Source organism: Notothenia rossii (genome assembly GCF_949606895.1).
Source record: "Notothenia rossii genome assembly, chromosome: 11".
In the NCBI taxonomy this organism is placed as follows: domain Eukaryota; kingdom Metazoa; phylum Chordata; class Actinopteri; order Perciformes; family Nototheniidae; genus Notothenia; species Notothenia rossii.
The window spans coordinates 27922301-27936221 of record NC_136910.1 but is presented as its reverse complement, the minus strand read 5'-3'; the positions used below and the strand labels follow the sequence as shown (position 1 = coordinate 27936221).

The window sequence follows — 13921 nt, the reverse complement described above, 5'->3', positions numbered from 1 at the left end:
ACTCCGCAGCAAACAGCTGTTTGCTTTTCACCCAACAACGACAACCGACTCACGGAACGCTATGTTGTAACGTTGTTAAACTAAACAATTTAACTAAATTGCTTGTCAAAAATACCTATACCACAAGACAATTTTTTTAAAGCAATATTTTTTGTGGCCCGAGTGGGCAAGTGGAAAGTACGTTATGCTGGCCCGGGGTGTCTAAATAGTGTTTCCGGGCCAGCGGGCCATTTAATGTCGAGCCCTGCCGGTTACCGGCCGGCCCACATCGTCCGACCGGCCCACTTCAGTACCGGCCCATCGGGATTCGTCCCGAACGTCCCGATGGCCAGTCCGCCCCTGAGAGAGGGTAATGATCAAGCCCCCAGGAAGCGTGCCGGACTCAGGTGAAAATATTCGTGGTGGCCAAACGGCGATATTACACTTCCGTTTAGTTGCCAGGCCCGGAAACACTTTTTCCCATTGACTTACATGGGGAAAGAGTGGTCTGTAAATCGTTGGATAATTTTTTTAACTAAATAAACTACCCAGTATGAACACTTGTATAGCCCTTATTAAACACATTCGTTGCTCAAGTTGTAAAAATCTGCTAATAACGTTATTCTGAGAGTTATTTCCCTCTGCATTATGAACGTGCAACCGGCACGTTCATGTTACGTGTTCAGCATGGTCCCGACCAATCAGAGCACACTGTGCTCACAGGGAGGGTGGGGGCTGGAGCTACAACGAGCCGTTAAAGGCAGAGAGTTAAATTCAGTGAATACAATACACGTAGTTTACTATGGAGGATGGATTGTGACACAATTAAATAAATAAATACATCATTAAATAATTAATTAAATGTGTCATTAATGAATTAAAATTGGAATTAAATACATAAATATGTGATTAAATGTGTCATTAATTCATTCAAATACGTATTCATTCAATGTAAAAACCACATATAATTATTTCACTATTTAATTAATTATTTCATGGACCTGTGTTGCAGCGCTTCATGAATTTATTTTATCTGTCAAACTCACCCATCAAAGTCAGGGGGCGGGGCTAACGCAAATCTAGTCTATCAATTGCTTTCGTCTAAAGCCTTTCCAAGCATGGCGGCTACGGAGGACATTCTTCAACTTTCTCAGGAGTTGGTGAGAGATATTTTAAACCTTGCTGAAGATGTGGAAGCAGGACCTGCTGACCCAGAGCAGGTAGCGTGTAAAGCAGAGGAGTTTATTGAAATTGTTGGAGTTATTTCCGCCCTTTCCGATCAAGATATTGATCGTAGAGTGACTGCAAATTTAGAGGAAGTACTCCACCGCTTCTCTGGTACCAGGGCGCAACAGATACAACACACACAGGGACCAGGACGTTTGGCGTTTGACATACCGAGTGCAGTCTTGGAACACCAAGTTCTTTCTGGAACACCAGTTTGTCAAATTGCAGCATTGTTCGGAGTCTCAAAGAGGACCATCAGAAGGCGTATGAAACAAAATGGTCTAAGGTATTTACACTACATTCACGAGTTTTCAGTTTATGAATGGCCGGTGTTGTGTAACAAACTCGATACTAATATGTTTTTTTTGTTTGTGCAGAAAGACCGACCTCTATTCAGCAGTGAATGATGAGGAGTTGGACCATATTGTAACAGAACTCCACAGAAGACATCCAAACACCGGCTACAAGCTAATGCGAGGTCATCTGAATGCAAGAGGTGTGCGTGTTACAAGTAAGTATAATAATATATGACCTGATGTAAGGGATAATATAGAATGAGACGGTCATTTCTCCTATGTTTTGCTAACTCTATTCTGGGTCGTGAGAAAACGCAAAGCCGTTTAGAAATCAATGCATGGAGGGATTACATACGCGTGTATATCAGATGTGGGTAGTAATGAGTTACATTTACTTGAGTAACTTTTTGGATAAATTGCACTTTTAAGAGTAGTTTTAATGAAAAATATTTTATATTTTTAATTGAGTAATATTGTTCTAAAATAACAATACTATTGAGTACAATTGTTGGCTTCTCTACCCACCTGAGTATTAAATATATGTACATATAATATTTGTGCCTTGATTTATGTTACTTTTGTAAAGATTTAATATATGTGTGCTGTAGTTAAGAAGTATTGTTTAAAATACATGAATTTGAAGTTTATTCATTTATAATATCGTAGACAATCCCAATTAATTGACTGTAACCATAACAGCAGAAAGGGCAGCTTTAGCCAACAGAGATATTATCAGCTGTAGTCCCTGGCCAGATGAAAATAGACAGCCCCCCCAAAAAAGAGATTATTATTGATTACATTCATGTTCTTATTTGACAAATCAGATGTTACTCAACAGTTACTCAGGACTTGAGTGTTTTTTTCTTCCACCAAATACTTTTTTACTCTTACTCAAGTAGTTATTTGGATGACTACTTTTTACTTTTACTAGAGTAATATTGTTCTAACGTAACAATGCTGACTTGAGTACAATTTTTGGCTACTATACCCACCTCTGGTGTATGTTTTATATGTGTGTATTTATGTAGTGTTGTCAGACTCTGATCTTGCATGGTTGTTTTCCACGCCTTCACTCTCCCTGTAACAAGTTATGAGTAATTTTTCTAACCATCACCATTAGTCCGAAGCTGATTTTAAATAAGGCAAATATCCTACATAGTTCCTCTTGAACCTCTTTTCCTTTATGCTCCTCTAATTGTAGCGGTGTCCCTAACAACTGCGTGTTATACATAGCAGTGGTGAGAACAGACTGTAGAATGCAACGATTGACCAATCAATTTAACAGAATTGGTAATGATTACATTTATTTATACTGTATCTATTATTTGAAAATGAACTATACAGTAGTGAGCCTAGCTAATTTTAAGATAATGTTCATGTAGCCTATGTTTCTATTTGCAATGCATCCAGTCATTTTATTTGCAGTTAACTTGAAGCCAGTAGCCATGTATTAAAATATCCTATCACTAAGTTTGGTGTAACAACTTTTTTCTCTTTCAGAAAATTTAGTTAACTTTGGTTATTTTGACATGGTTCTGCACTGTAATAGTTGTACACACCTCACTATGTTATGACACTGTTTCCTCAAATTAAGTGACTCCACAAGTATTTTTGTTCCAGCACTAGTCAAGTAGATTGAACAGGTGTGAGTGTGTGGTTTTTTTATTTCATTCTTCTATCCTCAGTCTCAAGACTGCAAGACTCATTACGCAGAGTCGATGCAGAGGGAGTCCACATGAGACGTCTAAGGCTGCGTGTGTTAAGACGACGCCAGTATTCTGTTCCTGGCCCGAACTCTTTATGGCATGTAGATGGCCACCATAAGCTCATCAGGTCAGTGATATTGGCAGATAAAGAATGCATCTGTCAGTAGAATTGTTTTACAGTAAAGTTGTTTTTTGTGTGTTTACAATTGCCTTACAGGTGGAGATTTGTTGTCCATGGTGGGGTGGATGGATTCAGTCGTTTGGTGGTCTACCTGACTGTGGCTGGCAATAATAGAGCTAGAACTGTCTTGCAGAGCTTTATCGCTGCTGTTGAGCAGTATGGGCTGCCATCAAGAGTACGGTCTGATAAAGGAGGAGAGAATGCAGATGTAGCAGAATTCATGATCAGGAGCAGAGGTGCCAACAGGAATTCGCACATCACAGGAAGAAGTGTCCACAATCAGCGGTAAAAAATTGTTTGGCAACTAGGCTCACACAACAAACATTACCAGTTGAATATGTCACTCACAAATTAACACCAATTGTCAATTTGATCCTAAAAACAGAATAGAGAGGATGTGGAGAGATGTGTATGAACATGCCCTGGACCTCTTTCATCAGATCTTCACTTCACTGGAAGATCAGGGAACACTGAATCCAGACAATGAAGTCCATCTTTTCGCACTGCACCGGATCTTCCTTCCTCTGATTCAGCAAAGCCTAGATTCTTTCAGAGATGGATGGAACTTTCATGGTCTTAGAACTGAAAGGAATCAGTCACCACAGCAACTCTGGAGAAGATACAGAGAGCAAGGCCCAATGGAGGACCCTACTGAGGTTAAAGAAAGATCACATTTTAACACTTTTTAAATAGTCTGTTTCCCTAATGGAATTATATGAGAAATTATATGCTATAAAGGTACTTTAAATGAATCATACATCTTATCAAGGTCTCCTGAGCTTTTAAAGAACAACCTGAGTTATAGTTATAGTATTCATGGCTGTATTATTTTACAAAACTATATAGGCGACCAAAAACCAACAGGGTCCATAGTGCTCAGTAATTTTTTTCATAAGAAGGCTGTTTGCTGATATGTGGGTTGTATCCCATTTTGAATTATGTACTGACTAGTTTTAACCATTTCATCATTAAGTGGCCATCCTAAAGGCTTTTTATAGTTTTTTCACTAGTGCCTTGGATTTTTTCTTCGGTTATTTGTAATATGTATAATTTCTCAACTGACTTAGTGACCAAAAATAACAAACTTAACCCTTGTGCACTGTTAGAAACCACTACCGACTCGTTATTGTTCATTTTAGTGGCTTTTTTCCCCCAGCCACGACTTTGATGCAGGTAGAGAATTTGCCCAGTGTATTATTGACCTAGTGACATTTTTAAAATTATATTTACAAAATTCATTTCAAATTAATGTGTCACCAAAAATCATTCCATTTTCTGTAACACAGCAACATTTATGGCCACATTTAAGAGTGAAAACATCCAACAGTGCATGAGGGTTTAATACTTTGAGTAATGAAACTAGTTTGATGTATTAAGTACAAGATTGATGCTGATGATTGATGCTTGTCCTCCATTCAGGTTTATGAAGACTATGGGATCGACTGGAATGGACCTCACAGTCTTCATGGAGGCACTGTGTCAGTCCCTGAGATTCAGCTGGCCCATGAACTCTCCGATGAAGAGGCTGCCATTTTGCGAGCTCCAGGAGTTTCTGTAACTGATGCACTTAGATCATATATAGAGACTGTGCAAGTTTTATCAAGAATCATAGCAGACTAATGTCCAACCAATGCTTTTATTTGGCATCTTAGAACAAGCAATCATATTTGTAAAACGCTTCATTCCTTAAAATCAGTTTAGCCTTAAAGCTCTTCCATCACTGTTATGAACTTGTAAATGGACTTTATGCACAGCTCCATTACTTCCTAAACTTAAAACACACTCCTTTTACTTGCTGTCTCATTATTGACCACTGAATGAATAACATGAATACTGCTCTCTTAACACTGAAAGCTGATGATGCAGAATGGTTGGGTGTAAGTAAATGGAAAAAACTATTTTGAATAAAACAATTGTCAACTACTGGACACAGTATGTTCACTGTTTGTTTTCAAAGACACTGAACTTGTGTCAATTGACCTGACCAACTGCACAGTGCACATCTGTCCGAAAAACACTTAAACAAGTCCAAATCCAGTCTGAACACTATTTATGGCAGAGACGAGTGCTTTCTCAAAGTCCATGAATGTTTTGAAATGGGCTGGCAGCTTTAGTGTTTCAAAGCATGTGGAGGATGTAGGAAGGGTTCCACCAGAAATCTCCACTTTCAGTTCAGGAGGAAGCTTCTCCCAGCCAACCCAGAACGTCAGCAGCTGGACCAGTGTAGCCGATGAAGCTAAAAGTCAAAGTGGATTCAAGACTATATTTAGTTCAACTTAATTCATATCAATGAGACATAGAAGAGTTGCTAAAGAGAATAAATTAGCCAAATACAGGTGAAACTTGGAAAATGAGAATATCTTTCAAAAGTGCATTCGTTTCAGTAATTCCAAAGGTGAAACAAATCTCATAACATGCAAAGTGAAATATTTCAAGCCTCAGTTATAATTTTGATGATTTGGCTTACAGCTATGAAAACCAAAAATAAAAGAATCAAATTAGAATATTTTATGAAATCAATAAATGTAATCATCAAAATTATTAAAAAAAATGCTTGAAATATATTGCTTTGCATGTAATGTGTATATCAGTTTCACCTTTTAAGTTGAATTACTGAAATAAATGAACTTTTGCACGATATTCTAATTTTCCGAGTTTCACCTGTAATGCAGAGCTGCCAACATACACGATTTTGGCGTAGCAGATACGATTTCCAGGCCCTAATTACGCCGCTACGCTTGACTTGAATATCCTACGCATTACCTAACAAATCGAAAAATGAATCGGTGAGCTGGCAGCCTCGTGCATGTGTTGACATCCAACCAGCACTAAAGCTCACATATAAGCCGTTTTATGATTCGTCCCTTGCGTTGGCAAAGAGCCAATAGGATCGGCTGTACTTCTTTTTTGTAATGCCCTCACTACTGTTACCAGGATGCTATGCTGTTTTGGCTCCCGCTGTTGATGAAGAATTCTATTCATGTAGACCAGTGCCGTGCGGTGAGGTTCGTAGCTGGCTTTCAGAGTCAGATAGGCCTATGTGAAAAATATGTGAAGTCAATAGAGTATATTAAAACATACCCGTACTTTTCGGACTATAAGCCGCGCCTTTTTTCCCATTTTTCGACGCTGCGGCTTATATAACGGTGCGGCTAATCTATGGATTTTTAAAGCTAACGGCCACCGCCTTTAACTCTATGGGCTCTATGGCCGGTCCGCGGACCCCCACCTTTAAGCGGCGGGTTCCAGCAGGAAAAGCTGGAGGTCGGAAAAGAGTGAGACAGGTAGCGCGCAAAAGTAAAAGTGGAACCGAGAGTGGTACGAGAGACAGAACGAGAGCAAGACAGACAGACATTACGAGAGCGAGACAGTTTGTCCCCGTACCACTGGTTGAAAACCGCTGCTCTAGATCACTGCCGGTACGTGCTCTGGGAGCGCACCGTTTAAGTTTGAAAGTTGAAAAGTTTGTGTGTCTGAAACACTATGTGATACAGTACAGTTTACACAGCACAGTACATGTTCTGTAGCTACTATTGCAATAAATGCTAACACTTTTATTAATCCTGTGAGGGAATTGCACATGTTATAGCAGCAGGGTGATAGGAAAAGGAATAGGGAACTATATATACACATACAATTTACAGTAAAATAGAAATAGTTGAATACAAAAGATAAATAGAAATAAGTAAAGTAAAAATGAAATAAGGGGGCATTCTGGGGGCTTCGGCGGACCTCGGACCCCCCGCCGGAAAAAAAATTGCCTTCCTCCGCTCGGCATGCTACTACTTTCTATAACACAATGTTGGCAGCTCTGTGTAATGTTAATTACCTGTTTCAATGAACATCCTTAGAAATCCAGTGATGCGGCACGTAGACTCTATGTCAAAGTCTTCATCATCACTGTCCTCAAGTGGCCATGTGATTTTGTCTAGAACAATCTTACAGAACAAAGTAATTATTTTAAAAAGAACTTATTTTAGTGAAGGAATAGGCAGAATACATTCTTGGTAAAGGAAAAGAGAACCAGCTCAGTCATTGAAGATGTGTGTACATTCATCAAGTGAAGTCAAATCTAACTAAATTACTGATTTACCTGTGGTGTGAACTGCATTTCAGTCATTTTGGGGAGAAGAAGAGGGACAACATCTGGCCTAGATGTCAACAGGGGCCATACCATCACATCTTTCAGTCCTTTTCTCAACTGTTTGATTTGGCGCATGGTCCTCCCAATAACCTAAGAGGCAGAAAAATCCATATTACAGATGAAATCCTCAACCCAAATTTGCCAATAGTAGGGAAAATGTTCATAAAAAGCAAATTACTTGATTTATAAAATCCATCCTCACTCTACTACACAATATAGCAACCCTTTATAACAGCGGTCCCCAACCTTTTTTGCGCCACGGACCGGCTTAATGTCAGACAAATTTTCACGGACCGGCCTTTAAGGTGTGGCGGATAAATACAACAAAATAAAATGACAAGACCATGGTATTTTGTAAATATAATAATAAAAAGCCTGAATCCACTGTGTACTTGTATGTAACTTTATTAGCAGCGTCCTCCTGACATTTTTTTTTTTTTTGCGTCCTCCTGACATCCACCAACAACAATAATAATAACATAATAATAACAATAACAACCTCTCTGCCTCGCGCTCTCTGGTCGCTTTGGTAACACTTAAACATACCTTCAAAATACAACATAAAACATATGAAGTTCATGAAAAATACAACTCACCATAACGCTAAATTAATGAGAGCCCTGAGCTTGTTTCTCTGCAATGAGACGGTCCCATCTCGGGGTGATGGGAGACAAAGACACCCGGAGTGTGTTGCTTATGTCCAGTCTATTTCGTGATTTTGTTTTGGTTGCTGTGACTGCAGAAAACCCCGCTTCACACAGATATGATGTCGGAAATGGCAACAGGGTTTTCAGAGCTGCTGTGGCAATCTCGGGGTATTCTGCCATGACTTTTATCCAGAATACCGGCAGAGTTGATGTCTCGAACATCCTTTTCAGGCCGCCGTCATTTGCGATCTCCAGCAGCTGATCTTCTTCTTGCGCGGACATGCTGGATTCGCCCGGTTTGTTGACAAATGGGTCGCGGATCCATTCCTTTTCAGTTCGTGGGTCTTTTGCGGTTGGGAAGTAGCGCTCGAACTCTTTTGAAAGCGAAGACAGGTGATCGTGCACCAGCTGGGAGAATGACTGCTCCGGCTGAGTCTCCTCCAAAATCCCCGCCAATGTTTGAAACATGTCAAATATGCCTCTGTTCACACGTCGTCTCCACAAATCCAGTTTGGCTTTAAATGCAGCTACTTTATCTGCCAACTTGAAGACTGTTGTCATTTTCCCCTGAAGAGACAGATTGAGTTCATTGAGCTGGCTAAATATGTCGCACAAGTAAGCCAGTTTTGCGACCCACTCCTCATCACTGAAATGTGCTGCCAGCGGTGACTTTTTTTCTAAGAGAAATCTTTGCAGCGGCTCTCGTAATTCATACACTCTGGCCAGCGATCTCCCTCGGGATAACCATCTTATTTCTGTGTATAACAGAAGGCGTCTGTGCTCCGCGTTCATCTCCTCACAAAGTTGCTCGAATAGGCGTGAGTTAAGTGCGTGTGCTTTGATGTGGTTGATAACTTTAACAACATCATTCAATACGCTGTGAAGTTCCGGTGGCATTTTTCGGCTCGCCAGCATCTCTCTGTGTATGACACAATGTGTAGATTCACATTCAGGTGCAACCTCCTTAATCCGAGTAGTTAAACCAGACAGCCGTCCGGTCATGGCAGCAGCTCCGTCTGTGCATATGCCGACACAAAAAGACCATTTAAGTTTTCCTGATACGTAATTATCCAGCGTCTTAAATAGTTCTGCGGCTGTGGTTTTGGTTGTCAACGATAGTGCACACAACACATCCTCATGCACATCCTCCTGATAAAGGTATCGCACATAAACAAGCAGTATTGCCCTGTTGTCAATATCTGTTGACTCGTCAACCTGCAGTGCGTACCACGGTGATGTATTAATCCTCTCCAACAACTGTGTCTCAATGTCCTCTGCTATTTCCTCGATGCGCCGCGTGACGGTGCTAGCTGACAGAGGGACCTGTGCTATCTTTTTAACCGCAGCCTCCCCCAAAAGTTCACCGCAAATGTCTTTAGTAGCCGGAAGAATCAATTCTTCACCAATCGTGAATGGTTTTTTAGCCTTAGCTATTCGATTAGCCACCAAGTAGGATGCTCTCAGTGCACTTGCATTTGTTGTTGCAGAGGCCCTCAGTAATTGCTTCTGTCCTTCTTGTTCCTGCTTTTTTCTTTCAAAGTACTCCAAAGGCTTGTTTTTTAAAGCAGGGTGCTTAGTCTCTAAGTGGCGAAGCAGTTTTGAAGGCTTCATTGCCTCATTGGAGAGCCGGTCACCACATATTATGCACAGCGGGCTTGGTGCGTGGGAATCACCTGTAGCGATAAATCCATATTTTAAGTAGGTCTCCTGGTACTGTCTGTTAAATGCAGCTTTCTTTTTCTTGGTGGGTATAGGCTCTTCTTCTGTCTCCTCACTGGCCCTTTTCCCCTTTGCAAAGAAACTTTCCAAAGACGTCTGTTTTTTACTCATCTTTCTAGCTTGTGAGTTTCTAGCTTGTGAGTTAGCGCGACCGTTAATATTTAATATTAGCGCTAACCGTTAATGTATCACGTGACCACAATATTGACATGTGTCAATCGCATAGGTCAAGCGGTGTCAAGAGTGGGTCACGTGAGTCATAGACGGATGTAACGGGGAGAATTCGGAGAATTTTTCAAAATAAAAGATTGTTCAGACTCGAATAATAAATAAAACGGAAATAATGAAAGTTATTTATTCTTTCTGTGCGGCCCGGTACTTAACGACCCACGGACCGGTACCGGTCCGGGGCCCGGGGGTTGGGGACCACTGCTTTATAAGACATTTTCAAGTTCTAGAATAATGTACGTACGCCGCTAATCAAATGTGTTTTCCTGGAATGTCCCTTTATTTTTCAACAAAAAAAATTCTACCTGGGTTACAAGTTAAAGAGAATGCTAGTTCTCCTGCCTACAGTCCCAAAATGCCTGTGAGAGAATAAGTGGTGCTTCATGCAAACCTGACATAACTGTTCTGCTTAAGACAATGATGGATGATGGGGAAATGCCACTTTCTAAGTTTCAGCACCTGGTGTCTAGTGCTCAAATACGGTACTAAGAGAAGTTAACAGTGGTGAACACCTAACTATCACCTTTTTAGAGTAGATTATCAAAAGGGAAATTCACACAACCAGATGAGTGTTTTTGAGCTGCTTTGATGTACTGTAGTGTGATTTTCTTTTATGAAGGATTGCATTTTGTTTATGATGATTTTTCCTACTGGGTCAACTTTTGTGAAATTGGGGTTTCTTAAATATACCATTGTTCTAATAACACTTGCAGGAATGAGAAACATTGTAGTAGTTAAACTGTATGTATTTAATGCTGGTTTTGAATAACTAACATTACTATGGGCCAAGACCAAATATGTTTAATGTTTCCATCTCTTCCTGTTTTGACATAAGAACCCAGGGTTCACAACACTTTATAATTTCAACAACTACAGCAATGAATTCCGTCAATAAATAGGGACTCACTGCATGGAGTAGAAGTTTGTTATGTAGCCATCTCCGATTTGTTTTGGTGACTGTTGGGAGATCCCAGGACATTGAAAGATCTGAAACGGCGTCCTTCTGTTCCGGTGTAAGTTCTTCATGTTCAAGCTAAAATCCAAATCATACAAGTGATTACATTTGCCCAAACAATAATTCTGCAAGGCAATTTTTTTGACATTACATACCAGTTTTATGATGCTCCTGATGTGCAGATCAGGACAGTCTTCTGTAACAACAGTTGCTGTTTCAGGGTCCCCATTGAACAGTACATGAATTACAGCAGGACTTAATCCTGTGACATGGGGGCCGTCATGCAGAAAGCTGTGGGCCAACATCCTTCCTGCAACCCGGAAGAGGTCACTTTCAATAAGCACCTCTGATGCAGCTGGAACAAGATGATCAGGTTCACCCTCAAATAGCAGTGTTCGGCCCATTCCTCCTGTAAAGTATCCAGAGATCTAGAGATTAAATCAAAAACAATTAACCACTGAAATACATTTTCATCTTTACAATAGGAAGAGACTTACCAAGATCTAGACTGAATCCAAACTGAAGTTTGGATATTATTGTTGTCATAAAGTACCGCATCACTCCCTCCCCAACAGCAACGTCACCTGAAATAAAATTGATGAATTAATTATAATTAATAAATAACAGTGGCAAAACAATGGCTGACTGATCCAGGTAACAGGATTAGGTAACATTTAACAAGCAAGGAAAAAGTAGTCAATATTGTATGTGTGTATTATGCAAGATCTTTTTTCATCAGTGATCTTCAATTATATGATTTATGGATCCCATTTAACAATTTCATATAAAAACCTGAGTGTTATAAACTTTACTGATACATTTATATTAAAAACTTTGGTAATACTTTACTTGAATGGGTATGCATAAGACTGACATGATAATGTCATAATCATGACATGACACCTGTCATGACACTTTATGAATGCTTATGACAGTCGTCATCAAGTGTCATTCGATAAATGATGTCACTTTTAATGCCAAGTTGACTTTGTTTGAGATGTCTTTGTTATGACAACTTGACATAGACCAAAACAACGTAACCTGTCATAAACATGACATATAAGACCTGATTATCAAACTTTGAAAATATATTTAGCTTTATGTCTTAACGTAACATTAAACTGTCATATATTGATAGCTTTCACATTGTAGTGTGGAATCTACAGAATTGACGAGGCATTTTGTTGGTTCTTTTTACTGCTTTATTTACGTTTTTACATTACCTTTTTTGTTGGAAATAGGTTGAGAGATAACTGGCACAGAGGACACCAGATTAGACATGCAAAAACGTTCAAAAAGTTTGATAATAAGGTGTTCTGTGTCATGTTTATGACAGGTTATGTTATTTTGGTCTATGTCAACAACAATGTCAACTTGGCATTAAAAGTGACGTCATTTACCGAATGTCACTTAATGAATGCTTATGACAGTCATAAAGTGTCATGACAGGCATCATGTCATGATTAAGACAGCATCCTGTCCGTCTTATGCACACCCATTCAAGTAAAGTGTAACCCAAACTTTATATTACTTACCAACAAGAATACAATGAAGTGGACATGCCCATTCTTGCTGCTGTTTATAGAATGACAGAAGTTCCCGTTCCCTGTCTTCTTCGGAGTCCCTTACATCCATCTTCATTCTCAGTGCTTTTCCAGGTGCATGTTCCCTTAAAAGATGCTCTTTGAAAACGTTTGCAGCTTCAGCTGGTTCCTTAATAAGCTTCCAATCTAGAAAAAAACAACAATAAAGTGATCAATTCCAGACAGACATGTTGTTAGTTGGGATGTTACCCGCAGATTAAGATATCCTCTCAGTCTACAGAAAAGGAGAACATTTACAGAATATTTTACAAAGCTGAGTTGATATAAAAACCGCTTTCTGTAAAAAAACCAAAATATTTTAACAATATATAACCCTATTGCCCATTGTTTTGTGTAATTGTATTAGCTTATCCAATTATATCTTACAGGTGTTATTTTTCTATTGACACAGTTTAAATTACACACAATCTTATAGCAACTGTATTGTGATGACACAGACCGTTGTTTGTTTCTTTGGGACCAAAATCCTCATCAATCGCTGCTGGGGCAACTGAACCCTCAGCTGATGTTGATGGCCTCACTGGAAGACTGTCAGTGACTGGAGCTGTCCCGCTATCATTTTCTTCACTTTCACCTCCCTCTTGTTCTCTTTCTAATGCCTGCATGGGTGCCCTTCAAGTTAACAAAATTGAGATTATATTCACACTCCCTTGTTTGTGTGCACAACACTTCCCAAAGAAAAAAGAATACACCATCCTTCAATTTCTATAGGAAGTACATACCCATTGCAGCTCAATCTGTGCAGCTTCATCTCTCATTTCATTTCATTTCATTTCAAACCTTTATTTAGACAGATTAGTCCCTTGAGATCATCGATCTCATTTACAAGGGAGACCTGCATCATTTAGTTCCACATGAAACATAAAAACAACATACAAACAACAGAGGATATCATATTTACATATTCAACATTTACAACTACCCAGAGTGTCAGAAAGCATTTCATTTAGACATGCCTTAAATACATTCAAAGAAATAAAAATGCTCAATTTCAATTATTTTGCCTGTAGACTGTTCCAAGCAAGTGGAGCTGCGCACATAAAAGCTGTCTTACCTAAGACAGTCCTTACTCTTGGCACATCTAACAAGACTATATCCTGTGATCGCAGACAATAGCTGCTTGCAACTTTCTGCTTTATCAATGAACAGATATAATACGGGAGTTTGCCCAACATAGCTTTATAGATAAAAGTGTACCAGTGACTGAGCCTCCGTACAGTGAGTGATGGTAAACC

General features: G+C 39.5%; 2 protein-coding genes across 2 annotated transcripts; one reads left to right on the top strand and one right to left on the bottom strand.

The window, feature by feature from the left end:
- Positions 1-1075: 1075 nt before the first annotated feature.
- On the top strand, positions 1076-5317 carry LOC307023736 (uncharacterized protein). The gene is made up of 6 exons (XM_079657235.1): positions 1076-1492; positions 1584-1717; positions 3188-3335; positions 3426-3674; positions 3775-4045; positions 4809-5317. The coding sequence occupies exons 1-6, from the start codon at positions 1098-1100 to the stop codon at positions 5007-5009; spliced, it is 1398 nt and encodes a 465-aa protein (XP_079513361.1). The 5' UTR covers positions 1076-1097; the 3' UTR covers positions 5010-5317.
- Positions 5318-7210: 1893 nt separating this feature from the next.
- LOC307025285 (uncharacterized protein) lies at positions 7211-13435 on the bottom strand (the record flags this gene model as incomplete). Its single annotated transcript, XM_079659923.1, has 8 exons — positions 13409-13435; positions 13126-13298; positions 12618-12812; positions 11580-11666; positions 11238-11491; positions 11035-11160; positions 7483-7623; positions 7211-7327 (listed from the first exon to the last, which is right to left on the bottom strand). Exons 2-8 carry the CDS (start codon positions 13289-13291, stop codon positions 7211-7213), a joined length of 1086 nt encoding a protein of 361 aa, XP_079516049.1. The 5' UTR covers positions 13292-13298; positions 13409-13435.
- Between the last annotated feature and the right edge of the window lie 486 nt (positions 13436-13921).